At 39.7% G+C, this 27,267-nt stretch overlaps 1 protein-coding gene across 4 annotated transcripts in view; it reads right to left on the bottom strand.

Annotated features, from left to right (window-relative positions):
• garnl3 (GTPase activating Rap/RanGAP domain like 3) overlaps window positions 1-27,267 on the bottom strand; it is a 100,465-nt gene that overhangs the window by 70,798 nt on the left and 2,400 nt on the right. The window contains exon 1 of one of the 4 annotated variants that reach the window (XM_053617686.1): window positions 972-1,265. The exons of the other annotated variants lie outside the window; for them this stretch is intronic. Within the exon in view, the coding sequence (XP_053473661.1) occupies window positions 972-1,030 (59 nt within the window). The 5' untranslated portion in view covers window positions 1,031-1,265. Of the gene's footprint in view, window positions 1-971; window positions 1,266-27,267 lie in introns of those variants that run through there. 4 annotated transcript variants of the gene reach the window in all.

The raw sequence follows: 27,267 nt of genomic DNA, 5'->3' as shown, positions 1-27,267 counted from the left end.
TTATGCTCATGCTGTTTTCTGAAATATTCACTTTTTTTTTCATTTCCTCCTCCAGATTTAACAGTCGCGCCGTTTTTTTGTTTGTTTGTTTGTAGATGATCTGTTATTTTATCAGTGGGTCTGTAATAAAAAATATATGCCTTCCTCTAGGATGAAAAAAAAACATAGCTGGCATTCAGCTATGAATGAATAAATTAATTTAACAATGAATTAATTAACCTAAGACTCCTGAATGTCCAGCACACTGATTTGACAGAAAGCATCATGACATTGGGAACATAAACAGACACTGTATACTGTAGGTAACCTGTTGTCCTAGTTAGTAATATACTCTTCAATCAGCTGCAGGCTCGCGCGCTCTTATTTATGCGGCTTCCTCTGTTACCGTAATGTCAGGAATATAGGCGGGGTTCAAATGTCAGAAAATAGCGTTTAATTGCTGAATTGAGAGCGCTTGAGTTGTTGTTGTTGTTGTTTTTCCAGAGCATTAACATGAATAATTAACACTTTTTCCATGTTCTGTCGCGTCTTCATTCATGACAAAACGCTAAGAGCTACACACTACACGCCCGGGTATTTACACACTTAAACGCTGTTTTAATCAGTATTAAAGTATAGAAAACCCTATATGAAGGCTATATGTGCAGTCCAGTATTTACGGTCATCTAAAAAAAAACTATAGCAGTATACTATGAGCAGTTGTTGAATATTAAACAACTAGCATATAAACTCCCACTCTGACACCAAAGATATTATTTCTGCTGCGGTGACATATTAGCATTAATATCTGGACGCTGAGAAATTAGACACTTTATATTTATATATATATATATATATATATATATATATATATATATATATATATATATATATAATGTCTAATATATATGTTTTTTAATGCTAACTGTAAGTATATATGTTTTTTTTTTTTTTTAAGGCTAAATGTAATGGTAAGACTGCCATCCTCTCACCGTTGGGTTAAGTTCAACAGTTTGGTGGTCGCCGTGTCCGCGCCGCTCATGGCCCCCATGCGACGGTGAGGTTTTCTCCGCCAGTCTTTCACCCGCTCTCTCTTCTCCCTTCTTCCTTCACTGAGGAGAGCAGGTGACCATGTTTTCTGCCCCCCTTCTCCTTCTCTCTCTCTCTCTCTCTCTCTGTTGCGCTCCGCACTCAGTCCCGCATTGTTTTCAGCGCGCGCGGTGCGGCTGTGTGTCTCCTGTGTGCGCAGTCGTGAAGGAGAGCTGCTTCAAAACAAACGAGGCGCGAGCGCAGTGGATTCCCGCCGTTTTTTCTTTTTGCTGGCACGCGCGCGTTTAGATTGCAGGTGATGGGCTAGCTAATTGCAGTCTCTCTGCCTCTCTCCCTCTGTATCTCTCTCTCTCTGTGCTTGTCGATATATTAGTGAACCACACACACACACACACACACACACACACAGAAGGGGCGTTGGTGTCGCTCCGCACTGACACATTTTATCAAAGTGACTGTGGTAACCCAAACAGAAAAATAATGTCCCCTATGTCCCCAAATACACTGAATTTCTAATCATTCTGGTGTGTGATACACATGGATATTCTCTCACACACACTCAAACTAACACACACACACACACACACACAGAGAGAAACAGGGTGCTGGTGTCGCATTGCCACTCTTTGCCAAAGTAATAGTCAAACACAAAATGGCATAATTAAACCCAGTATTATGTCAATGACCAAGGTCCATTCATCCATCTATCTATTTTCTGTACATCTGTTTTATCCTACACAGGGTCACATGAAGCCTGGAACCTATCCCAGGGGACTTGGGGCACGAGGCGGGGGACACCCTGGGTGGGGTGCCAACACATTGTAAGGCACAATCACGCACACACTCACACACCCATCCACACACTATGGACAATTTGGAAATGCCTAATCAGCCTACACGCATGTCTTTGGACTGGTGGACGAAACTTGAGAGCCCGGAGGAAACCCCGAAGCATGGGGAGAACACGCGAACTCCGCACACATAGGGCAGAGGCGGGAATCGAACCCTGACCCTGGAGGTGATTCATTCATTCATCTTCAGTAACTACTCTACGCTGGTCAGGGTGGCTGTTAATCCAGAGTTTACTCCTGGGCATGGGGCAGAAATACACAAGCTGGATGGGATTCCAGTCCATGGCATGACACCGCACACACTCATTAACACATCGCAGCAATTAAATGTAGTCAATCCATCTACCAGGACATTTCTTTAGGGAGGGAACCAGAGAACCCAGTAGAAACCCAAGTGCACACGGGGACAATGTGCACACAGTAACCCAAGCTCCATATAGAGCCTGGAGCTATGAGGCAGCATTGCTTACTTGCTGTGCCACCGTGCCGCTCACGCCAGTATTCGAATACGGACACCACTATTTGGGTATTCATTATATCAGACAACGACAAGACGTCAGTGAGGATATACTTTTAAAAAATAATAAATGCTGGCATCTGGCAGTACGTGGATGAAGAGAACAGCACTACTGTGGTGTGCGAGTGAGAACGGTGCATCAGGACGTCGTTTCGGGAACGGCTGGTTTTCACTTGGAAGTGGGTGGACAGATAGGAAGCTCACGGGAAAGAAGAAAGGATCAAATATTTTTTGATAACTCAGTTCAAAGGTATTAAATTGACAGTGGACACAAATCAGGTACCGCAGGATTGCAGATCAAGTCTGTATTATAATATCTGTATCATACCAGAAGCAATGCTGGACGTGCAGCACATCTTAGATGCTTCTCGTTTTATACTGGGTCTTGCTCTCTTTTTTATTTCTGCTCACGATTTCTCTCCTAAACATGCACCAACATGGACTGAAGCAGGGGAAGATGATACTGTGATACTTGATTACGCCATACTAAATATGTTTTTTTCCCCTCTCTCCTAGCAGTTAGACAAACCAAATGTGCGTTTATTAATTCCTATGGATATCTGAATAGGTAATAAAATTTGGCAGAAGGGTAGTGGACCACTGTCAGTATAGCAAGTGTGTGACTGCATACTGAGAATGGCATCAGGTGCCGCAGTGACGTTGTTGGTGTCACTGCTGGGATTGGAACAGATTATGCTCTAACTGCACATCTATAGTTAGTAGCAAAGTGGGTGTGTCTAATAAAGTAAGAAGATTTTTACCTCCTGTGGGAGGAGCGCCAAAGTGCCAAATGGAGAAAATGATTGGTGCATGCCCGAGATGGTTCCTTCATCGCCAACATATATATGTTTATACTTTGCTGAAATAATACATCAAAAGGTGGTCAAAAAAATTGTCACTAGGTTTAAAATAGTACTCTTTTGGACATGTGCTAGCTCTGCTTAGCATTGCTGTCGCTATGGTTACCACAAGACCACCACGAGCATTGTTTTGTTGTTGTTGTTTGTTTGTATTTTCACCTGACATATTAAAATCTTTGCTAAGCAGGTTAACCTAAAACAATATCTGGTCAGTGGGGGTCCAATGATGGACGCTTTCCATTACTGAAACGGGGTTAACACACTGGATCATGTGACACTCAGTGTGACAACCATGGTAATTTCGTTCCAAGGGAAAACAGAGTGTCTTCATCTGTTAATTATCTTTTGAACCCTTTTTCATGTACAGTGTCCACATTAAAGACTGTCAATTTAAGGATGTTTTCAAGAAAATATACAGTATTTAAAATACACACACCTCCAAATCACCTGAGGCCTTATTTCACTTCACTTATCACTTATTTATTACCTTAATTAACCCTCTGTTGTAAGGGTCTAGATATGAGCTTAAAAGACAAAATCAACCACTTGTTTTTCTCTACCAGCACAGGTACAGTAATAGGTAATAGTAATAGTCTCATTTATCTAAGTACACTTTTCAGAATTTACTACAAACCCGACCACTAATAACCATCATTTCTTGCATTGCGTGTGTTTTTGTAGACAGCAGTATTTCATTCACAAGCTCATAAAAAAATCCCTCTTACGTACTGGCACATGACTACCCATAATCCACCTGTCTAGTCTGAGAGTGAGGGACAAGATGAAGTCACAGTCAGATCATACATTTACATTTTACTTATGCTAGGGGTCAGAGTGCTTGTGCTTTATTACTGTAACTCCATTAGGCTGCACAGTGGTATAAGGTCTTGAACGAATGCCACATAATATTACTCATCTCAGGCCCCCTCACACACCGACACAGAAAAAACACACACACACACACACACACACACAAGTGAGTAACATGAACTCGTGCGATATTCAACTCCCTATCTGTTGATGTTACACAGACTGCTAGAATGATAGCGCTCATCAATATTTTACTACAACACACAGCATCATGGGTAATTGCACCAGTGAAACACTAAGCCATAATGAAATACGCTGAAAACATGTTCTAATTAGTAAGAATGTGTGATAACAGCACCAGGAGCAACAGCTATACAGAGTGTGTGTGTGTGTGTGTGTGTGTGTGTTGAAACCCAGACTTTTGCACGTTAAAGGCAGCGCCTAATGAAATGTAAGACTGAACAGCTCAGTGTCAACATGGGTTTTCAGGTTACAGCCAAAACAATGACATACACTCACTCCCACATACCACAGCACTGTGGAAGTATTAATTCTCTGTGATGGAAAAACATACCTGCAAATACACACACATAAACATGAACACATGGCACAGCACTGTACAAATCCTCAGAGTATTGCGGAGTTCCCTTGATTTTGCGTTCATTTCTGCGATCGCAAAATGGCTAAATCCTGGAGGGACTGCAAAATCTCAAACATTTATCATTAATAAGGAAGCTGGAAATTTAATTCACCAGCTGGCAAAGACCAACAAGACTGACCAGCTCAGCTTGTGTTTTGCCACGTGGTTACCTAGCTAGCTAATGTTAGTAGTAACAATAGTTAGCAGGAGAATTTCAAAATGTGTGGCAAGCCCCTGGCTTGAGTAATAATATGGCTTCTACTTCTCCTACATGACTAATACCACTACATTCTAGTGCCAGATGCTCAGCAGGTTCCTCATCATGCCCAGGAAATACATAATACAGTCTATAAAAGGTTGTGCTTATGATATTTTCAGCAGAAAATATCAACAGTATTGAGGATATTAAGGTTAAACTGGTAGTTGTGTACTATTTATTTAGTTATTTATTTTTTTTTACAAGAGACACTGCTGCAGTTGTGTGGGAAGCCCATATTACCACCAGTTATCCTCTTCTCTCATGCGAACACACACACCCTGGGGAGTAGCGTTTGAGTGAACCTGAAATCCCATGAACATATTGTGTCTTTGCCTGCCAAGATGAGTCTCAGCAAGATATTTTCCCACACAGATCAGTCTAGTTCTTAAATGCCCTTACTGACCTCAGCATTAATACGACCACTACCTGACATAAACAATAACAGTTTATCTGCAGTGCTGCAACCTAATGTTGATATCACATTTCACAGTGCATGTCCATAGGGGACATTTTAAACTTGATAAAGATATTATATTATAAAGTGTGTATAAAGAAGTACGTATGAGACATATATGAGTGGCTTAGTGATTAGCATATTTGCCCCACACCGCCTAGTGTTGGGGGTTCGATTCCTGCCGCGGCCCTGCGTGTGCAGAGTTTGCATGTTCTCCCCATGCTGCGTGGGTTTCCTCCGGGTACTCCGGTTTCCTCCCCGAGTCCAAAGACATGCATGGTAGGCTGATTGGCGTGTTCAAAGTGTCCGTAGTGTATCAATGGGTGTGTGAGTGTGTATGTGATTATGCCCTGCGATGGACTGGCACCCTGTCCAGGGTGTACTCTGCCTTGTGCACGATGCTCCCTGGGATAGGCTCCAGGTTCCCCGTGACCCTGAAGGATAAGTGGTATAGAAGATGGATGGATGGATGGAATTTAGCCCAATATTAGTTCTCTGTCAATCCTGTGACTTTAATTTACCGCCTTCTAGTCACTATTTTCAAACCCAGGTTGACAGTTACTTTAATGGACGGTTGTTATTAACTGAATTTATTAGTGTATTTTTTTTACCCATGAATCCTAAAAAAAAGTGTAAGTGTAAGGTTTTTCCATCGGGAGCACGGTGGCTTAGTGGTTAGAATGTTTGCCTCACACCTCCGGTTATGGGGTTCGATTCCCATCTCCGCCCTGTTGCGCAGAGCTTGCATGTTCTCCCCGTGCTACGGGGGCTTCCTCCGGTTTCCTCCCCCAGTCCAAAGACATGCATTGTAGGCTGACTGGCACTTCCAAATTGTCCATAGTATGTGTGTATGTGAATGTGCCCAGTGAGTGGGCTGGCACCCTGTCCAGGGTCCCCTGCCTCATGCCCCACGTGTAGGGTAAGCGGTACAGGAAATGGATAGATGGATGGATGGAAGGTTTTTACATTGGTGCTTGTACCAAAGCACTGCTGAATGCCCCATTCTAGTTGGTCAGAAGGTTTATAACAGCAGCTCTCACACTAACTCCGGCTGCAAGGTATATATTAATGTGCTTGTTCACATTTATTATTATTATTTCTATAGTAATGACTTACAGAACGACTTGCATGGTGGACGCACTGTTGTTATTGTGAAGTTTTCTATGAGGAGACTTTTATTTAGCAATTTTAGAAGGAGTCTCCAGTGTCAGCTTTGTAACAGTCAGAGGTATAACTACATTTATACAAGTATTTCAGGATGGAGAGATTTGTGTCAACATTAAAAATGTTCTGTCTTATTAACTTTATTTAATCCAGTTATAATATAATGCACTGCTTTAGAATTTGTATTCCCCATAAAACATTGGATCACTATTTACTATGTACTGACATTATTAATCTTAAACTTTTTTTTTTTTTACAGAGAACAGAAAGTTAATGTCTTTCGTATGTGTGTGGGTGTGTGTACGCATGTGTTCTCCAAAAGGTAAAAGCCAAAGCGTGGTATAAGGCTTTATAAAGTGACTGATTTCTACACCCTGACACATGTATGCAGACTGCTGCGGTTGAAAGGTTAAGTCCTTTAATTATGTCAAAGAGGAGGGTCATCCTTCATTGCTCTGTTGAACACAGTGACATTTCCTGAGGCGAGCGTGTGGCTCGCTGGCATTTGAGATGTTTTACCTTTTACTCAAACTTGGGCCACACAGAATATCACCCCTGAGGAAGGGCAGCTTCCCAGGGGGCATGTTGAAAATAAAACCAGTCAGCCAATCATGTGGCAGAATCACAATGTAAAAATCATGCGGATACAGGCGAAGAACATGAGTTAATATTTACATCAAACATAAGAATGGAGGGAAAATGTGACTTCAGTGACTTTAACCCTGGCATGGTTGTTGGTGCCAGAGAGGCCAATTTGAGGATCTCAGAACTGCTCATCTCTTGGGATTTTCATGCACAACAATCTCTACGGTTTGCACAGAATGGTACAAAAAAACATCCAGTGAGTGGCAATTCTGCAGGTAGAAATGACTTGTTGATGAGTGAGGTCAGAGGAGAATGACAAGTCTGGTTGTAGCTGACAGGAAGGCTACAGTAACTCAAATGACCACTCTTTACCACTGTGGTGAGAAGAAAAGCATCTCAGAACGCACATCACATTGAACCTTGAGGCAGATGGACTAAAGTACAACAGCAGTAGCTGCAGGCTTACAGAAAACTTCTTTTTTCAGTCTATAATTTGGCCTAGTGATTCCAACGTGACCTAATCAGTCAATATCACAATAATCATTGGAGAGGAAAAAAAACAGAAAATATTTCATAGGGTTGAATGTGTTTAGGTGACAGGGCTAAGTGAATGTTGTGGGACATGTACAATGTACATTTTTCATGAACTATAATGGATGATTGATGGAAAAGAATGATTCAAGCATGAGATGTTAAATGGATTCATAGATTAATGCAAAATAAAGCTAAAGTGTATTTATAGTGAGCTGGGTCAGAGAAAAACTTCAAGTTATTTACCCTGAAAAAATGCACACATTTTGGAAACGCCAAATAGGCCATTAATCGCGTGCAGCGTTACACCATTTTAAGTTTAAAAACAACATATTCTAATCACCACTATGCGTTAACTAAACACCACAGGCCGCCAAGCTTTAAGCTAGCGCGACACGCCGACTAGCATTAAGTTAGCGTGACATGGAGCTTAATAGGCACATTAATTTGCTCATTACAAATCTCCTCCTCTACTGTGTTTGAGGAATCTATGGCAAGTCGGATCATTCAATCAGCAAAACAGGTAAGGATTTTGTCTCTGCTGTCCGTAAATATTATTCTTTATTTAATAATGAGTCAAGGACATCAGGTCAGGAGCAGTCATTTATTGTCTGCTTGTGTTGTAAAGTTCGTTCTCGCCATCATTGGTGTTTTGCCGATTGAATAATCTGACTTGCTGTAGATTCCTCAAACACAGTAGAGGAGGAGCTTTGTAATGAGCAAATTAACTTGTGGCGTTAACTTAATGCCAGTCAGCATGTCATGCTAACTTAACGTCTTGTGGCGTTTAGAAAAAGGCGTTTTTAAACTTTAAACAGGGTAACAATGCACGCGCATATAGACCTGTTTGGCTTTCCATATTAGCCAGGACACTGTACCCATGTCTTTTATCTGTATTTGGAAATGCAATATCAATGTGTTTAAGTGTTTAATGCAGCACAGTAAAATAGTTCCAGTGGAGACATTGGATCACAATGATCATTACATTTAGAGCATTTGGCAGATGCCCTTAAACAGAACAACTTACATTAACCTCATTTATACAACTGAGAAGTTGAAGGTTAAGGGTCTTGCTCAAGGGCCCACAACCTTCTGATCAGTAACCACTGAGCTATAGCTGTGCATCACGTCTGTGGCCTTAAGCAATGGTGAATAAGTTGGGAGTAAAATATTCCATTTTTGAATGAACTGCAGATCGGAGTGTGACCTTGAAATTCTACACATTAACAAATGATCTGCATTGTTTACCTGTCAGGCTTAACCTTCTATACAGACCATGTGAGTATGAAATCAGCTCTCATTAATGTATTTTTTAAACGTCTTTACAGTTTGTTCCATTGTAACTGTTCAACTGTTGCTCTGCTAACTGTTGAAGAGTTCCAAAGTAGTGGAGGGTACTCAAATTACTTGCAAGCAATTATAAAAATTACCATAAAAGAGCATACTACTGCCCTCTAGTGGTCACTTATGCTTGTTGTATAATCAGGTTTTACATTTTAGGCTTTAATGTTTTAATGCACTTTTCACTCTAAAATCAGTTTTAATCTCTAGCATGATGTAGAACATGAATACTGTTTCGTTCATGAGTCCTTGGTCCTCGATGAAGCCTTCACTGCTATACTATGATTGATCAATTAGTGACTGTTGAGCTTGTATACTCTTTTGCTGTGCTTTTACCTATTGTGGTGATTGAGGAGATGGAGTTTGCAGTTACATGTTTTACATCACACTCCATTGCAAGTTGGACTTGTAAGAATGGATCATTCTTAGGTTGTCTGGTTTCTTGGGAATAGAGTTTTTTTTGTAGCAGTCCTCATGTTTAAAGCACAAATAAATAAAAAAAATGCAATGTGGCGATTGCATATATGGAAATGTAAATTCTGTTCTACGTTCTGCCTTATAAAACACACACAAAAAAACATTTAAAAAATATGCATGGCTGTTTGTTACTTTCTTTTTTTCCAATCTAGGCCGTTTAACACATCAGGGAGGCAGGGTTGCCAGGGCTGTAGTTTTCCTGTGAAATCCACCATGACCCTGACCAGGAAACTGTGATTACTGAAGATGAATGAATGAATGAATTTTTTTTTTTTCTGTGAAGTGAATAGACAAAATTAGAGGTCGACCAACTGATCGGTTTTGCTGATTAATTTATTGCTTGAATTATCGATTATCTACAAAAATCCACACCAAGAGTTTTGCCCAGTTGCTGAGAAGGCAAATAAAACAGACAATTTTTGTTGTGTTATTTGAAGTGTTTTTGATTCATTTACGATGTTTTATTGTTATTTGGAGCGTTACATTTTGGTACAGTTTGGATGTACAGTATATCCTTTACCCTGGACACACTGGACGGGGTACCAACCCATCAGAGGGCACAATCGTGCACGTGTTCACACACTACGGACAATTTGGAAATGCCAATCAGCCTACAACACATGTCTTTGGTCTGGGGGAGGAAACCGGAGTACCCGGAGGAAACCCTTGCTGAGGAAACCAGGAGGTAGCCATCGTTCTTGTTGTATAAAAGTTAAATCGGCTTACTAATTCTCATACATTTTTATTTGTGACAATTCAAAGCAAAGTTCCTCAGCGACAGTTAAATTTGTCTGTGTAACTGAAATACGCAAGCTTATTAAAGCACAATTTATATATAAAAGTGTCATAACTCATCACAAATGATATGATCTGAAGCTGATCAATCAAGGTTTAGATTAGTTAGTCTTCTTACGTGTAAATTTACACACATTCAGGAGCATGAGTTGGATATGAAGGTTTTTGGGGTTTTTTTCAAAATTGCAGGATTTTCATGAATATCAAATTTCTTGTGTAAATGCTCGTATGAACGATTTCCGAATAAATCTATTCGAATCCAGCTTCATACCTGAGGCCTCAGGAAAACTATGTGATTTTAAAACTGCTTCATTCAAAAATAGAATAGAATATCTTTACTGTCATTGCAAGTACAATAAAAGTGGCTTTGCAGCTTCCTTACTACAGTAGATACTATATAAGAAATAAGAAAAAGAATATAATAAAAAAAGTAGAGTAACAAAATTGAGTAGAGTAAATATTCTATGTGTGCAACTGTAGCAACGAAGTAACTAATGTAGTACTTAAGTAAACGATGACATGGTATAATGTTACTATATGATTATTACAATGTTGTTGGTAATAGTAGTTAATAATAATTTATAATATTGTCATGATTTTGGATTTTTACTAATTAGTTTTGTTGACCATTGCGCTTGGACTAGTGCTGAAGGGCCATTTTGGTGAGAGTCTTTGTCACATTGAGGAATTTGAGGCTTTTGGCTTGTGTTATCTGCTCTTCCAATTAAGAGTGAGATCTTGTTGAAAATGTCTAGGAAAAGCAACGGTGTAGATTTTACTCCAAAAATGTGTATTCAATGCAACGCCTTGACAACTATGGACAGATATTCCCTAGAGCATAATGAACTACATGCTCTTCCCATATGTACACTGAGGTCCAAAGGTCTTAGACTACTATTAGGCAACTATTTAAACTGAGTCAAGTTTGTGATATCAACCATGTTAACTAATTTTCATAAAAGATCAGATTTTCCTTGGGTCTTATGCCTTCCATTGAAGCAAATGACACATGGGAAGATTTGATCTAATGTCAAATGATAGATGACATGTTTCAACATTCACATGGATACTTATCACTGATATCATCACTAGCACTATGGTGCATTCACAAGGATATCTGATTGCATGTAAAAATGGTAGTTGTGCTTATATCTAGCTAAGAAGCCACTGATAACCATTAAACAAATACTAAATAAACACTGTAAAGTCCCATATAAAGTCTCCTCTGAACGTATTGGAACATCAAGGTCAATTCTATTGTTTTTGGTATACATTGAAGACTTTTGGGTTTGAGATCAAAAGATGAATATGAGACGACAGATCAGAAGTTCAGCATCCATTTCTTCATATTTACATCTAGGTGTGTTAAACAAGTTAGAACATGGCAGCTTTTGTTTGAACCCACCCATTTTTTCCAAACATTAAAAATATTGGAACATGTGACTGATTTCTTGCTGCCCAGGTGTGCCCTGTTAGAATGATTGTTTAAAGAATTAATAGCTGAATGTCTACTCTTTGTTTGAGCCCTAGGTTTTGTCTGTGAAGACTGCATTTCTTGTTAAAAAAGGATAAACCAGCATGAAGACCAGAAAGATGTCTAGGGGAGAAAAGCCATTTTGTAGCTCAGAAAAGTGACAAAATCTATCACAGGCATTGCACAAGCATTGAGCATAGCCAGTACAACAATTTGGAATGTCCTGAAAAAAAAAAGAAACCACTCATGTACTAACACCCATACATGGTTTAGATTAGCCAAGGAAAACAACAGCACATTGTGAGAGCTGTGAAGAAAAACCTAAATGTGTCATTACCAACAACCTTCACAGGGCAGGGGTGAAGGTATCACAATCCACTATTCGGAGAAGACATAAAGTGCAGAAATATAGAGGCCATACCACAAGATGCAAACCACTCATGAGCAGTAAGAATATGAAAGCCAGATTGGAATTCACAAAGAAATACAGAGATAAGCCACAAAAGTTCTGGAGCCAAGATTAACCTCTACCAAAGTGATAGAAAGGCCTATAAAGTGTGGAGAAAGAAAGGATCTGCTCATGATCCAAAACATACAAGCTCATCGGTCGAGCATGGTGGAGATGGTGTCATGGCTTGGTCTTGCATGGTTGCTTCTGGAACGGGCTCACTAATCTTTATTGATGACGTAACTCATGACGGTAGCAGCAGAATGAATTCAGAAGTCTGGAGAAACAATTTGTCTTCCAATTTACAGAGAAATGCATCCAATCTACTTCAGAGGAACTTCATCATGCAGCAAGACAATGGCCCACAAACCACCACCAACACAACAAAGGACTTTATCAGGGGGGAGAAGTGGAAGGTTTTAGACTGGCCAAGTCATTTCACCTCCTGAAGAGGAGACTGAATGGAGAAGCCCCCCAAAACAAACAACAGCTGAACAAAGCTGCGGTACAAGCCTGGAAAAGAAACTCAAAAGAAAAATTTGTTTAATTTGTAATTTCACTGGACACTGAGCCTCATTTATCAAACTTTTTGTAAAGTTGTGCTTAAATGTTTGCATAAGCCAAAACGAACTAAAAAGTTCCACTGAATTTACAAAAGTTCCAGAAATGCTGATATTTTTATTTTTCATACTCATGTGCAGGTTGATGAATGCAAATCACCTATAAATTACCTGGGGAATGTGTGGCACAGCTGATTTTCAGTTGGTGAAGCCCACAAAGCTCTGAGCACTAAAATGAGAAGTAAATGGCAAAAAAAAAAAAAAAAAAAAATCTCTTTCTCATAGGTAGAAGTGAAAGTGTTTTGGATGATGTCTATGCTGATAAAATATCTATTTCATAACAGCATGACAACGACTTAAAAGACCGACATCTGGACTGGAAATATATATATATATATATATATATATATATATATATATATATATATATATGTATTAAAGATGAATTAGATGTGAATTAAGTGAGGTGAATAGAAAATGGTCTGGCACGACAGGGAAAAACTATATAACTACTGTACCCAGGTAATCATGGACAACAAGAACATCACAGAGAAACTGTTTTTTTCTTTCTTTCTTTATATTCAAAGCAAAGTGCCTCGATGGCCGGAAATTTTTCGTACACAAATTCGTAGGTGCTCCCCTATGGCATGTTGCAAAATCAGGAAGATATTGAGTGTCACAGGAAGTCACGCAGCAAACTAGGGAGTATGCGGCGCATTGCACCTTGATCAGTAGCATTAAAATTAAGATGCCGTGGCAAACAGAACCAACCTATATGCATTTTTAATTGAACGATTTAACTTATTTGTCTTAATTTATGGATTTACGGTATATTGTCTTGCTTAACTGGGCTTCACAAAATATTCATTAAATTTGTGTGTGTGACTGAATTTCACAAGCTATTTAAACTTGACAGCATTATTTATATATAAGAGTGCCATAACATTGCAAATTACATGATTTGAAACTGATCAATGGAGGTTTAGATTATCCTTCTTGTTCTTATTCATCCATTCGTATCCAGCTTCATAGATGATGTGCTTAGTCTATCTACATTTACCCTCTACATTGATTGGGGGAATGAGACAATAGAATACATTTAACTCTATTTAACATGTGCATTGTCTGGCACTGCTGATGACATGTTATAAATGTACAATGTGAACCATATGAACCCAAATACAGAAGCTGTCAAATCTGTTGGGGTGGGGGGGTGGCGCTATAGTCTGTGGAATCACCTGACAAGAACTGTCACTGACTATGTTTACATACACATCAAATTCCATTCAAGGTCTATATTGCACCCACAATTCCTTGCAGACTGAGCATGCACATCTCCTTTAAGTGGATTTTCTGAAAAAGGTGTTTACATGCAACAAATTTCCGAATAAAACAGCCGTCGGGAATCGGAATATCGTCTTAATCTGAATCGGGCAACGGACTGCAGCGTTTACATAACGCAATTAGTGCGGCAACAACTAATCGATAAAATCGACAATAATCGGTAATTAAAATAATCGACAACGAATTTCCGAATTTCATTATGGATGAGCTGGGTCTGTGACGTCACTGTGGATAACTCCCCGTGTCAGTGACGTCACTTCACGGTGGTGAAAAACGCATTTCTATGAATAAAACCCATCTGAAAAACAGCAGAGGTCTCAGAGTGAGCTGCTGCAGGAAAAGTCCACGATCCAGATCGTCCAAAACATGAGAATGTTTTATATTAAGCGCTTCAAACAAACTCGTAAATGTATAAACATGGCTTGTCATGTCAGACCCTGTGACAGATGCGTGTGATGTTTAATGTGTTCCAGACATGTTTTCTTCAGTGCAGAAATGACATTTTTACCTTCATATCCTTATCTGTAAATGTTAGAAATTCACACCAGTATTTCCATTTTACCTAAAGGCTCGTCCTGACAGCAAGCGAGTCTCTCTTAAACTTCACTGAATAAGCACGAGTCCACGCGTCAATCAAACAGCACGCAATAGAAAGGAAGCGCAATAACTCAGATTGAAATATGTTGTTTGATGCTATATTTAGAGATATTTAGAAACAAAAGTAATTGTGTTTTTTTATGTAACTGTAATGGGGTTAGAACAGGTAATTGTATATAAATGTAAGAAGTGTCGTACATTTACAGAATAAAGGAACATGTTACTGTGTTCAAATGAGTGAATGTGTGTGTTACTGCAGAACATTCAACCTCTTACCAGTTAACACTTAGTTTATGCTTTTCTTTTTCTTTTCTTTTTAAATCATTTTTAATGTATTGATTTAACTTCTGCTTTAAAGCTTGTGGACAAGCAGTTGTTTTTTTCTGTTTTATAATATTAATATTAATATATATTTTTTTAATCCTTTGCACAATGTATACCACAGCCCACATAGATACATTTAATGCATGCACGGTGGCATGCACAATGTTTGAAGGACAACGTCGGGCAGAATGTGAAATAACATGTTTTTCGGAAAAAAAATACAGAAAATAAAAATCCAACTGATCGATTAATCGAAGAAGTAATCAACAGATCAAAATAATCATTAGTTGCAGCCTTAAACTCAATACTAATCAGAATATTGCCAAATTCTGATTAATCTCGGAATATTGATGTGCATGTAAACATAGTCACTGATAGGCTTCATGGATCTACAGTCTTGGCTAGAATGAATTCAGCCCCAGCCTTGCTTCTTCACAACATTCTGTGTATTTATCTTATGAAGGATAATCCACCTTAAGACAAATAATATGATGTGGCTGCCAAAAATGAAACCTTCTATTGATATCTTTTTAGTTTTGAAAGACAGGGGCCTTTGCTAGCACATTTATACCGTTTTAGATAGCTAATACATTTATATACCTGCTCCTGTTGGCCAGAAGTAGTAGTACATAATTTAATTTAAATAACATAAATTATAAAAGGCATTTAGTCAGTGTGATCAGAAAATATAATATCGACACATACCTTAGTGCGTGCACACGCACACACACACACACACACACACAGAGCCATATATGGACTCTCTCTGTCCATACTTCCATGTTTACACTGCACACTCCTCCTGTGAATGCACCATGTGTTAAAGAGTCAAATACTAGCATTTTAAACAACAAAACCACCTTCTCATCGTCCAGCTTGGTAATAACGGGTAACATTATTTTCTTTTCCCTTTCCTGGAGAGCAATGAAGAAAAAAAAAAAAAACACTAATGTGTAGGTATGCGCCTTTAAGCCTTAAATGGAAGCAGATGTGGCAAGCGGAGCGCTGAGTTTACACAGAGCTGTAATCAGAGCAAGCCTCATTCTTTTATTCCTCTGCCTGATTTCTTCTATTTTTTCCCCCCACAAATGAGTAGAAGAACACAGGCCACACAGCTGAGAGTGATTAGCGTTACCCATAGTGTTTGGTTTTATCTAAAGGCCATGGGCAGAGGGTAAGAGATAGAAAGAATGCAGAGTGATTGTGGTTTAATTTTAATTTTTTTTTTAAAAAAAAAGGAAAATAAGAAGGTAGTTCTTTAAAAACATTGGTTGTGGCATAACCTCTCTCAGTGAAAAATGCTGGAAAGACATCGGGGGACATGTTTAAACGCACTTGCACTTGATTGAGCACACTTACCCATTATGAATCACATGAAATGTCTGGCATCCATGGAAGTGTCAGCATGATGAGTCTCCTTCTCTCCCTATGTTTATACACTGTGTTTTCTGTCTGGAAATGGAGGACTGCACAATTTCACTACATATAGTGTGGTCCAAATGTTTACACTCACTACCAACACGGATTAAATTTTTGTCCATTTATCAAGCCAAATATCCACCCATCCATCCATCCATCTTCTATACCACTTATCCTTTTCAGGGTCACGGGGAACCTGGAGCCTATCCCAGGAAGCATCGGCATAAGGCGGGGTACACCCTGGACAGGGTGCCAATCCATCGCAGGGCACAATCAAGCCAAACATATGATTCACAAATTAGTTTTTTTTTTTAAATTGTATTAATTGAAAGCATATCACCTTGTCAGTCCCTCCAGGATTTAGCATTTTTGCCATCACAGAGATGAATGCAAAATCATGGAAACGCCGCAATATTCCGAGGAGCTTGCAATTTTTCAAAATTACCACAGATTTGGGCCAAGACGAGTCATGTGACGTCCTCGCAAAGCGCATTCCGCCAAAGCCCTCTTCGATTTACGTGCATCAAACATGCACTAAAAGGTCTCATTTACCAAGAAACATCACCGTGAAAGACGGTGCAAAACAATTTCCTGCAATTGCAATTTCGCCAATTCAAGTAGTTTTCCGAGAAAAAAAGCAGAAAAAATTCTTCAAGTTGCGTCGCAAATTTTTTGGGGGAAAAAAGTCATAGCAAAATCAAGCATTTTTGGTCGCAACAACCACAAAAAACTCAGCGAAATCCTGTACGTATTGTATTGTGTTACAAAACAATCGTATGTTACCACCAACAATTTTCAAAAATTAGGCACAAATGACCCAAATTTGAACTCTCATTTCTGATTGGTCAGAAGGTATTGAATAATTCTTTTAATTTTTCTGAGCTTGATCGGTTTAAACTATAAACAGATCCTTTGCTGTGGCATAAGAGGAATTGAATTACTTTGCGAGGTGCTCTTATAGGAAAATAATTAACTTTGGAGACGTAACATCATGCTACCTCATTGTTGATTTCCCACAACGGCACACTCCACCTGTTACGCCACCGCCGGCAGACGGCACTGCGGCGCGGCTTGTGACTGTGCACGTGACTGAACTGTGTGTAATGTTTAGGTTCATTCTCTTCCGGTTTAGACATTGGCTGATGTGCGAGGGTGTATCTTGATTTGAGCCAGGTGTCTATGTTTAGTCTAATTATGTTGGTTATTTAAACCCCTCGTGTGGTTGCGCACTTCGCGCAGTATTACGTTAGGTATGTTGTATGAGTATGTGAATAGTGAATACGTTACATATGCTACAGCGGTCTTGTTTTCATGTCCTGTTTGAGTTCCTTGCTTCGTATCCAGTGTTCAGGTAAAGCCCGTCGAGACCGCGTTTCCCTGTTTATTGCTTTAAGTGTCTAAATAAAGACTGTGATCTACACCTGCTCCCGCTTCCAGTCCCGTTTCGTAACAGAATACTGCGACAATTTCTTTACTTCTGGGACTTCCCGACACAGGAAGAGTACTACGCCTGGCAGTGGAAACAGCAGGAGAAGCACCAAGCTGCGTTAAGGAGGCAGCAGGAGGAGTTGCGGTGGAAGCAGTGGGAGGACGAAGTAGATCAGCTACTCCGCAACGTGGAGGTAGCGCTTCGCCCCCGTCCCGTAGAGCGGAACAACGTTCCACCTTGCTGCCCTGCTGAAGATCCAGTCACGCTGCCCAGTCCGGAACTGAAGGCTGGCCCAGAACTTTTTTTGGGGGGGCAACGGCGACAGCAGAGCTCCAGCCTGAGGCCTACAGGGAGGTCTCAGCTGTGGAGCTCCCGCCTGAGGTCAACATGGCGACCTCAGAGCTGCAGCGTGAGGCCTACGGGGAGGTCTCAGCTGTGGAGCTCCCGCCTGAGGTCAACATGGCGACCTCAGAGCTACAGCTTGAGGCCTACAGGGAGGTCTCAGCTGTGAAGCGCCTGCACGCCGAGGAGGTCGTCCCGCTGCCCTGCCCAGCCGAGGAGGCCGTCCTGCTGCCCTCCCCAGCCGAGGAAGCTGCCCCGCTGTCCAGCCCAGCTGAGGAGGCCGTCCTGCTGCCCTGCCCAGCTGAGGAAGCTGTCCTGAGCTCCAGCCCAGCTGAGGAGGCTCTCCTGCTGTCCAGTGCTGCTGGGGGCGTCGTCCAGCATTCCAGTGCTGCTAGGGACGCCGCCCAGTCTTCCAGTGCCGCTGGGGACGCCGCCCAGGCTTCCAGTCCCGCTGGGGACGCCGGCTAGCCTTCCAACTCCGCTGGGGACACCGCCCAGCCTTCCAGCCCCGCTGGGGGTGGTGCCCCGCCTGTCTGCTGCCCGGCGGAGGCTGCCTTGTTTCCCAACACGGCAACAGACAGGTTACAGAGGGGCCCAGGACCCCCGTTGGAGGGGGGTTCTGTTACGCCACCGCCAGCAGATGGCACTGCGGCACGGCTTGTGACTGTGCACGTGACTGAACTGTGTGTAATGTTTAGGTTCATTCACTTCCAGTTTAGACATTGGCTGATGTGCGAGGGTGTATCTTGATTTGAGCCAGGTGTCTATGTTTAGTCTAATTATGTTGGTTATTTAAACCCCTCGTGTGGCTGCGCACTTCGCGCAGTATTAACGTTAGTAATGTTTAACGTGTATAGCTATAGCTCTGTGTTCGAATGCAGTAGCGAATGCGTGTAGCCTGCTAGTGGTCTCATTACCATGTTCTGTTCTCGAGTAATGCCTAGACTATAGTCCCATATTTGATCCAGCTAGTCCTGTTCAGTATAGACCGTGTTCCTTGTGTTCTGTTTGTTTGGTTTGTTAATAAAGACATTGCTCCTGCACCTACTTCCTGACTCCAAAGCCCTGTATGTCGTAATACCACCATGCTTTATTTCTTACATATTACATATTTTATATGTACATTACTCAGCTAAAGGTTCTATTGTAAATAATATATTCTTGATTAACAAGTCAACTGAGCACAATTGTTTTTATTTCGTACATAATAATAAATAAAAAAAAATTAAACAGTTCCTAGTAATGGTACCTTGTTTTTATCAGAGTTTTATCATTAAAGCTTTGAAAGCAAAGTGTAGCAAAACAAACTGGAATGCATGCTATGGGTCCATGTGCAAAGGTTTATTTACAAAGCAGACGGCCAAATTCAAATCGCAATCCAAACAGCGATGTGATTAAACATGCAGAGGGTTGCAGGAATGAAGAAGCTATCCAAAAAGTAAAAGCAAATAAAGGTAAGCAATGATCAGAGCACAGCCAATCAGAGAAACAGCCAATACAGTAACACAGCTCAGAAGTTACTAAATGGTGCAAGACTTCACGGCGTGTGGAGGCAAAAAAAAAAAAAATGTAAGAGAAGTGCAGGTGTGTGTGATCGAGCTTGAGTCCAGGGTCAATATTCAGGTGAAGTCTATCAACTACTGCAGAGACTGCAAACTATTATTTCTGAAGGTCCAACAACATAAAATTCCTTACTTACAAAGATCCGGAAAAGTGACTAACATGACTGAATTGCAACAGTCACCTTTTCATGCTTAACCACTGATAATTAGCTCCAGGAGTGGCAAATATTTTACTTGTGTATTATTAAATACATAATACTTAATACTTTTAATAACTGTATGCTATACACCAATTAAATGGGCTCCTTTTAGAATCCAACAATTTCAGTTTAGCATCCAATCAAGTTCACCAGTGTGGAATAATCATGCCAATTCGTCATCATCATACACAATGTAGTTATATACTATAGCTATCCATGTGTGTCTGAAGATGGATAAGCCTCAAGTGTGGAACCTGAGGATGAGCAGCCCTGCTTACCTCAGTAAAATGTTTCAATATGCAGGAGTAAATGAAGACTCATAGAAACCCTCATAGAATGTGTAATGGTTTTAATGGATTGAATAGGAATTGTATTGGTTTTAATGATGGTGTTTACATGGCTACATCTCAAGGTAAGGCAATTTGACAATCTTAGAAGGTTTGCTGAACAGTCCCGATCTTGGGTATCATAAATGTTCTTTATGACCCCAATCCCCACTCTGATGTCAGGTTAAATTATCTGATGACATATTAAGTGGGGTCTTCACTGGGATGCATGGACGACAGCTGGGTTCTTGCAAGTAGTCCTGACCCAATCAGAATGTTTGTACACGTACAGATGGGCAGTGCTTTTCGGTAAACTACTCATATCTGACAGCAGCTTATTATAAGTAGCAGTAAATGCAAATATAAGTGTGAAGTAAAACACTGAAGATCAAAGCTTAAATATACAGATTTCTCTCATTTTTCAAATACAATTTGGCGCATCGCGTTATACGTAGATACGGCCCACAGTTCTGATATTTTTGGTGCCATTAGCTTAACGGCACCAAGACTATTTCATGACTCCTATCGTCATCTGCTGTAAACATGCTTGATGTCAGGATTATCTTTCAGCTAGCTCGCTAAGAACCAGTTAGCTCATTACCACTCACTGACTGTTTAGGGCTTTACTGTGATCCTGCAACACGGTGTTTACAAATCTCCACATTGTTTATCACTCATACCTTTGTCTAATTTGTCAAATTCTGTGAGATCAGAGCACTGCACAAATAGTAGCCAGCTACCTGGATAATGCCAGCTGGATAACTAAAATACAAGGCCCTGCTGAAGGGGAGAGTATTTAGCATTCAAGCTGTCCAGGGGCTCTGAGTTTTGTGAGCCATCTGGGTCAAGGACAAGCCCTTGTTCGGGAAAGACTGCTCTCTGTTATGATGCATATACAGTAGCTCCTGTTAATAAAAGCATCACAAGTCACGTGAGCAACCTGTTAATAAATGTGGCCTTTCTTTGTCCCACATGCTTCATATCTGTATTTGTCATCAATTTTTTAACAAGTCACTTCAACAATCACAGTCACTTCATTAATCAGACCAGAGCGGGGTCACACCTGTTATGTTTTGCAGACTTCATGAACAGAAGCTTGCAGAGGATCGCTCGGTTAATGTGAGGATATTGATATTGGATCTGTATTGTGTACTAGTGTAGTGCATCCCTATGATGAAGAGAAAGATGGAACCTGGTCTCACATACAGTACACAAACACACTGTATTTCAAGACATTTTTGACTGATGATAGACACCAGTTGGGATGACAGTACCAGTTGCAGGACTTCTTCCGGATGGCATAAATGGCACTGATGGACTAACTGACTGGCCTAAAGCTATAAAAATGCACCAGTTCCTTGAATTATTTATGTCAAACATTAAATTCCCATTAAAGGAGATTTGCCAGGGAACTTTGGCAGCAAGTCCTAAAAAAGACATTAAGTTATTGTAAGCAAGAAAAAGGGAGTGAAACAAAAAGGGGTCTGTGTGCACATGTGTGCGTGTGTGTGTGTGTGTGTGTGTGTGAAAGAAATTGCTTTAACACATGCTGGCAAATCTTCAGACTGGATTTGGTGACTACTGCCAATTCACATACATATGGAAATATTGTACATCACATATGTGTGTGTGTGTGTGTGTGCATGTGTGTGTGTGTGTGCGCGCAAAGTCTGTATTTATTTCTTTTGCACGTGCAAAGTTTGTATGTATTTTTAAAAATACATTAATTACAGCGTATCTAGCTTTTTTGCTAAGCAAAGAATAAAACACACCGGAGTGTGCTGTCATACTCGACGATGAGGTGTCATGTGACCCAAAGTGTTTTTTTTTGGTTTTGTTTTGTTTTATTTTTTTACTAAATCTGCTTATGTAGAGAGTCTGCCACAGAAGTCTCTATGTAAGTTGTTACTATAGAAACAATGGGCCTTATTTATCAAGCTGGATATAAATGGATTTTTTTTTCAATAAATCATTCATAGAAGAGTTTACACACAGAAAATTTGTTATTTATGAAAACTCCCTGATTTCTCCATGGAAAAAAATTTGTACCCTACCCGTGCGCTTGATTGTGTGCAAATTTATGCATAAGACTATCTAATGTAATTGTAGATTGATCAGCTTTAAATTTGTGAAGCTGATCCGGTCATTTCTATTAATGGCAACTATGAAAATACGAAATATTGCGAAGAAAACCAATATAAATCCATAAACAAAGACAAATAACACGTTATTCAATTAAGGAGCAGAAAGGAGGACACAATGCAATAGCTCAGATGGTATGTAAGCCGGTTCCATTTGCCATGACATCATCTTTTAATTCTGTGCAATAATTCATTAGAGAATGATTAAGTGAATGATAAGTGACCGATCTGACATGTATCAAGCTTCAACGTGCCGTATACTCCCTAGTGTGCTGTGAGCCATAATCGTTTTGCTTATGCGTCATGCCATGTGCTTTTCCAACCCAGCATTGTCACCAAGACACTTTGCTTTGAATTGTAAAAAATCGGCTCGGTTTAACTGTGCAATGTGCTCGGTGTGTCTGATCACTTGGGTACAGTAGATATATTCTTTTCTCTGTTTTTACATCCAACCGTTTTCTTTCCTTTTATAAATCCGGAAGAAATCTTATTTTGGTTTGGCTTACGAAAACATTCACACAACTTATACTGTATAGCTGTAGAACTGTAGAACTGTATTACTGTCACTGGCACTGCTGTCTTAATAGAAAATGTATTTTTTTAAATTAATAAACACCTTCTGACCCATCAGAATCTAAAATTCGACAGAGTTCTGGTATTTTTCATACTAATCAGTCCGTACCAAATGCTTGATTTTGCAGCGGCCTTTTTAATAAAATCTGTGGAAAACTACTTGAATTGTTCTGCATGCTTTTTCGCAGTGATGTTTGTTGGTAAATGAGACCTATTAGCTTTACTCATGTTCGACACATGTGAATCGAAGAGGGCTTTGGCTGAATGCGTGTTGTGACGACATCACCTGACGCGTCTTGGCCCAAGTGTGCCGAAAATCTGCGGTAGTTTTTTAAAAATTGCAAGCTCTTTTGCGTTCATTTCTGCGATGGCAAAAACACGAAATCCTGGAATGACTGACTGATCTCATCATACAGTCTTTAATAACAATGGAAATAAAATACCTAATATTAACAAAATGTATAGTAATACGCACATTAAAACCTGATGCTTGGTTTCTGATAGAAGACGATGGTCAGCTCTGTAGCGTAAATATCCCTTAAGGAAACTGGACCGAGGACATGCATTGGAAAAAAAAATCCATTTCAGCAATCCTTATTACATTTCATTCCTTTTTTTTCTCCAGACTGTTCCACTTTCTGTGGAACACTTTCAAAAGTATCACTTAAACACAACTCCAACATAAAGACCGGATGAAAACAGTGGGTGCATTTAGAAAAATGATATGCAGTACAGGCTTGGGTAAAAACATGTACCACCTCCATGTTCTTGGAAATCAGTCAAGTTTGCCCTTTTTGTAAACAATTAGCTCGCAGTTCAGTAGCAAGCGCCGGACTATAATTAGATGTGTCCATTAGATTTGTTCACACAATCCAGTAACAAAATCTACCCTAACCATGATTTGACCTGAAAAATAAATGCCTTTTTTTCACTCTTTTGAACTGTCTGCTTCATATTATATAGAAAAAAGCTCCTGTGCTCACAAAATAAGCTTTTCCAACAGCTGGGCTAGGCCACACATTTATCTAGCTCACCTTGTGCTTTCTTGTGATAAGTCAGATATATCTGGAAGTTACCTGAAGTTACCCGAAGTAACCTGGAAGTTACCTGAAATGGCCACTGATAGCTGCACTTTCGCACACTGCTGCCACTTTTCTCTTTTCTTGTTCCAACCCTTATCCGTGCAATTTCTCATTTTTACACCAAATAACAATTCCATAAAAAAGTCCATTTTAGATAAAAAATTTTCATCAAGTGATCAGGTTTTTTTTTTTTTCAAGTTTAACATAACAACCATAATAACACCATATTTAATGATTATTTTGTAAAAAAAAAAAAAAAAAAAAAAAGAGGTTACCTGCAGTACCATCACATCCCACTGGAAGGCTGCAACACACAGGGTGAAAACAACACATACAGAGACGCATGTTGTTGACTCAAAGTCTGACACCTCTGATGGCGGATAATTTCTATTACTCTGTTTTTACCATTAGAGAAGGACACACACACACACACACACACACACACACACACACACACACCTACCTGATTCAGCTTTGTTACTCGCCAGGAGAAGATATAGGATATAAGTCCCTAGATGCTTTGACATAAATGTAATTCCCCTTTGGATTTTAAAAGGTGAACTAAGTATTTGCCAATGTTACGTTTTTATAATGTAAATACTGGCTTTAAAATATACTGTAAGTGTTACCGGTTCTCACTGAGCAGCAATTTACCCTAAAAGGGAATTTAAGCATAAACTGCCTATAAGAGTATGTTGCTAGATTCTCAAGAAAAATCTACAACAGCCTAGCAGTGATCATTTCCATGAACTTACAATAGTGGAGTTTGCCTGGCTGTTGATCTCTTATTAAGTCTGTAAACAATTTTGTTACATGCAAGTAAGCAAGCGATTTGCAGGGATTGAATTAAGGGGACCCCAAAGTTCCAACCTGAGGCTTCTTAGTGTTCTCCAAAATTAAACTGAGGCAAGTCCACCAAAGACGGCTGGCTGTGATATTAAATGGCAGAGCTAAAATCTATTAATAGCTTGACAATGAAACGATTAATGTTGTGCAATGCATTGTATCATGAAGTTTCATCGATTACATAATAAGAATGATGTGGGGCAAACTACAACACACACACACACACACACACAAACACACACATGCACACACACACTCTTAAAGGCAAATAGGCAGCTTCATTTGTGATAGCTTTTCTCTCTCTTATTTTTTAAGTGTTTCAGTCTGGGCGGCTGTGGATCAGGTGGTAGGGCGTTGTGTCCACTAATCGTAGGGTTGGCGGTTCAATTCCTGACCCACATGATACCAAATGCTGAAGTGTCCTTGGGCAAGACGCTGAACCCCAAGTTACAAGTTAGTGCCTTGTATGGCAGCTCTGCTACCATTGGTGTGTGTGTGTGAAGTGCTTCGGAGAACCACTAATGGGTTTATTCCATTTTTAAACCGAACATGGTAAACAGTAAAGTTTATTCAAATAAAACACACTAACAACCAAAAAAACACTAAACTTACGGTTACACCTCTTCTTTTTGTCTTACGATCACTGGTAGTGCTGTTCAATTCAATTTCATTTTATTTGTATAGCACCTTTAGCCATTTACATTGTCACAAAGCAGCTTTATAGAAATATATCAATTCCATATATACATTTTTTAATTGATAAATTTATCCCTAATCAGCAAGCCAGAGGAGATGGCAGCAAGGGAAAGCTCCGTGAGACAACGTGCAGTCCCGCCAGGAATTTTTTTACGATTTTGCGATGGAAGAAATGAACGCAAAATCAAGCAAACGCTGCAATATTTGGAGGAGCCTGCAATTTTTTCAAAATTACCGCAGATTTTCTTCAGTTTTGGGCCAAGACGCGTCACGTGACATCATCACAACACGCATTCAGTCACGTGTGTTGAACATGAGTACAGCTAAAAGATCTCATTAATCAACAAACATCACAGAGATTGTGACCGTGCAAAAAAAAAAAAAATTGTGCAATTGCAATTTTTTGTTGCATATTACAAATTTTGAAGAAGAAAAAAGCCACAGCAAAATCAAGCATTTTGGGCCACAACAATCACAAAAAAAACTCCTGTATGGACTGGACATGAGGAAGAAACCTTGAGACTCAAAAGGAAACCCATCCTCATCTGGGTAACTGGATAGTGTGATTATAAATTATTTATCTTCTATAACTGTATACTATATAGTCAAAAAGTGGTAATTGTGTTAACAGAAACTTATGAGTATGAGCATCAAAGTCATTTCTGAATTCATTATAGTTTTGACGTAAAGTCGACTGTATCGAACTGAAGTTATTAGCTTTCAGGTCTATACTGGTGCCTATACAGTCCACCTTAAGAGTTTCCTAACAGAAAATAATATGGTGTGGATGTCAAAAATGAAAACATATTGATGTATCTTTATCTGTGAAAGACAAGAGGAGGGACTTAGCCGTGTTAGTCCATTTATACAAGCCACCCTTGGAGTCTATTATCTGTTCCGAGAAGCTCACACAACAGACTGTATTATCTACTTGTTTTAAATATAAATTTCTGTATGTTTCCTATAACTGTACCTTGACTGACAACGGCAGTAATTTTGACTGTGTGTTCGTGTCCTTGACAGCCTGGGTTGTTAGGTTAGCTAATTGCTTGTTTTTTAATTCATTTGACGTGCTACATTCAAGGGCTCCGACCCTATTGGCTGTACAGCCTATCAACTATCATCGCTCCTATTCATGATGTTAAACACTATATGTATGTTTATTTTCAGAGCTTTATTAAATCAAATATTTCCTATGTGATGCAGAATAATTATTTACTTTCTGCTCAGTGAGCTTACTTTTAGTCTTGGTTTAATTTATTAGTATTGTTATTGTTATTATTATTATTGTTGTTGTCATTTTTTTATCCCCCTCTACATTAGCTTTGCTGTAGACCGCTTTGTACTCCAAAAAAATGATTTTGATGAGTGAAGCTTTCGAATGTGCTTATGGTTTAAAATGTTCACCGTATGATAACGCTGTCTAATAACATCATGGTTTCATGTTATTGCATTATTCTTTGTATATAAGTCTCTTTGCACTCCATCCATCCATCTTCTATACCGCTTTATCCTTTTCAGGGTCATGGGAAACCTGAAGCCTATCCCAGGGAGCATGGGGCACAAGGCGGGGTACACCCTGGACAGGGTG

This window comes from Ictalurus furcatus, chromosome 28 (genome assembly GCF_023375685.1).
Source record: "Ictalurus furcatus strain D&B chromosome 28, Billie_1.0, whole genome shotgun sequence".
NCBI lineage: Eukaryota > Metazoa > Chordata > Actinopteri > Siluriformes > Ictaluridae > Ictalurus > Ictalurus furcatus.
The sequence above is the reverse complement of the archived record's forward strand: the minus strand, read 5'-3'. Positions and strand labels throughout refer to the sequence as shown.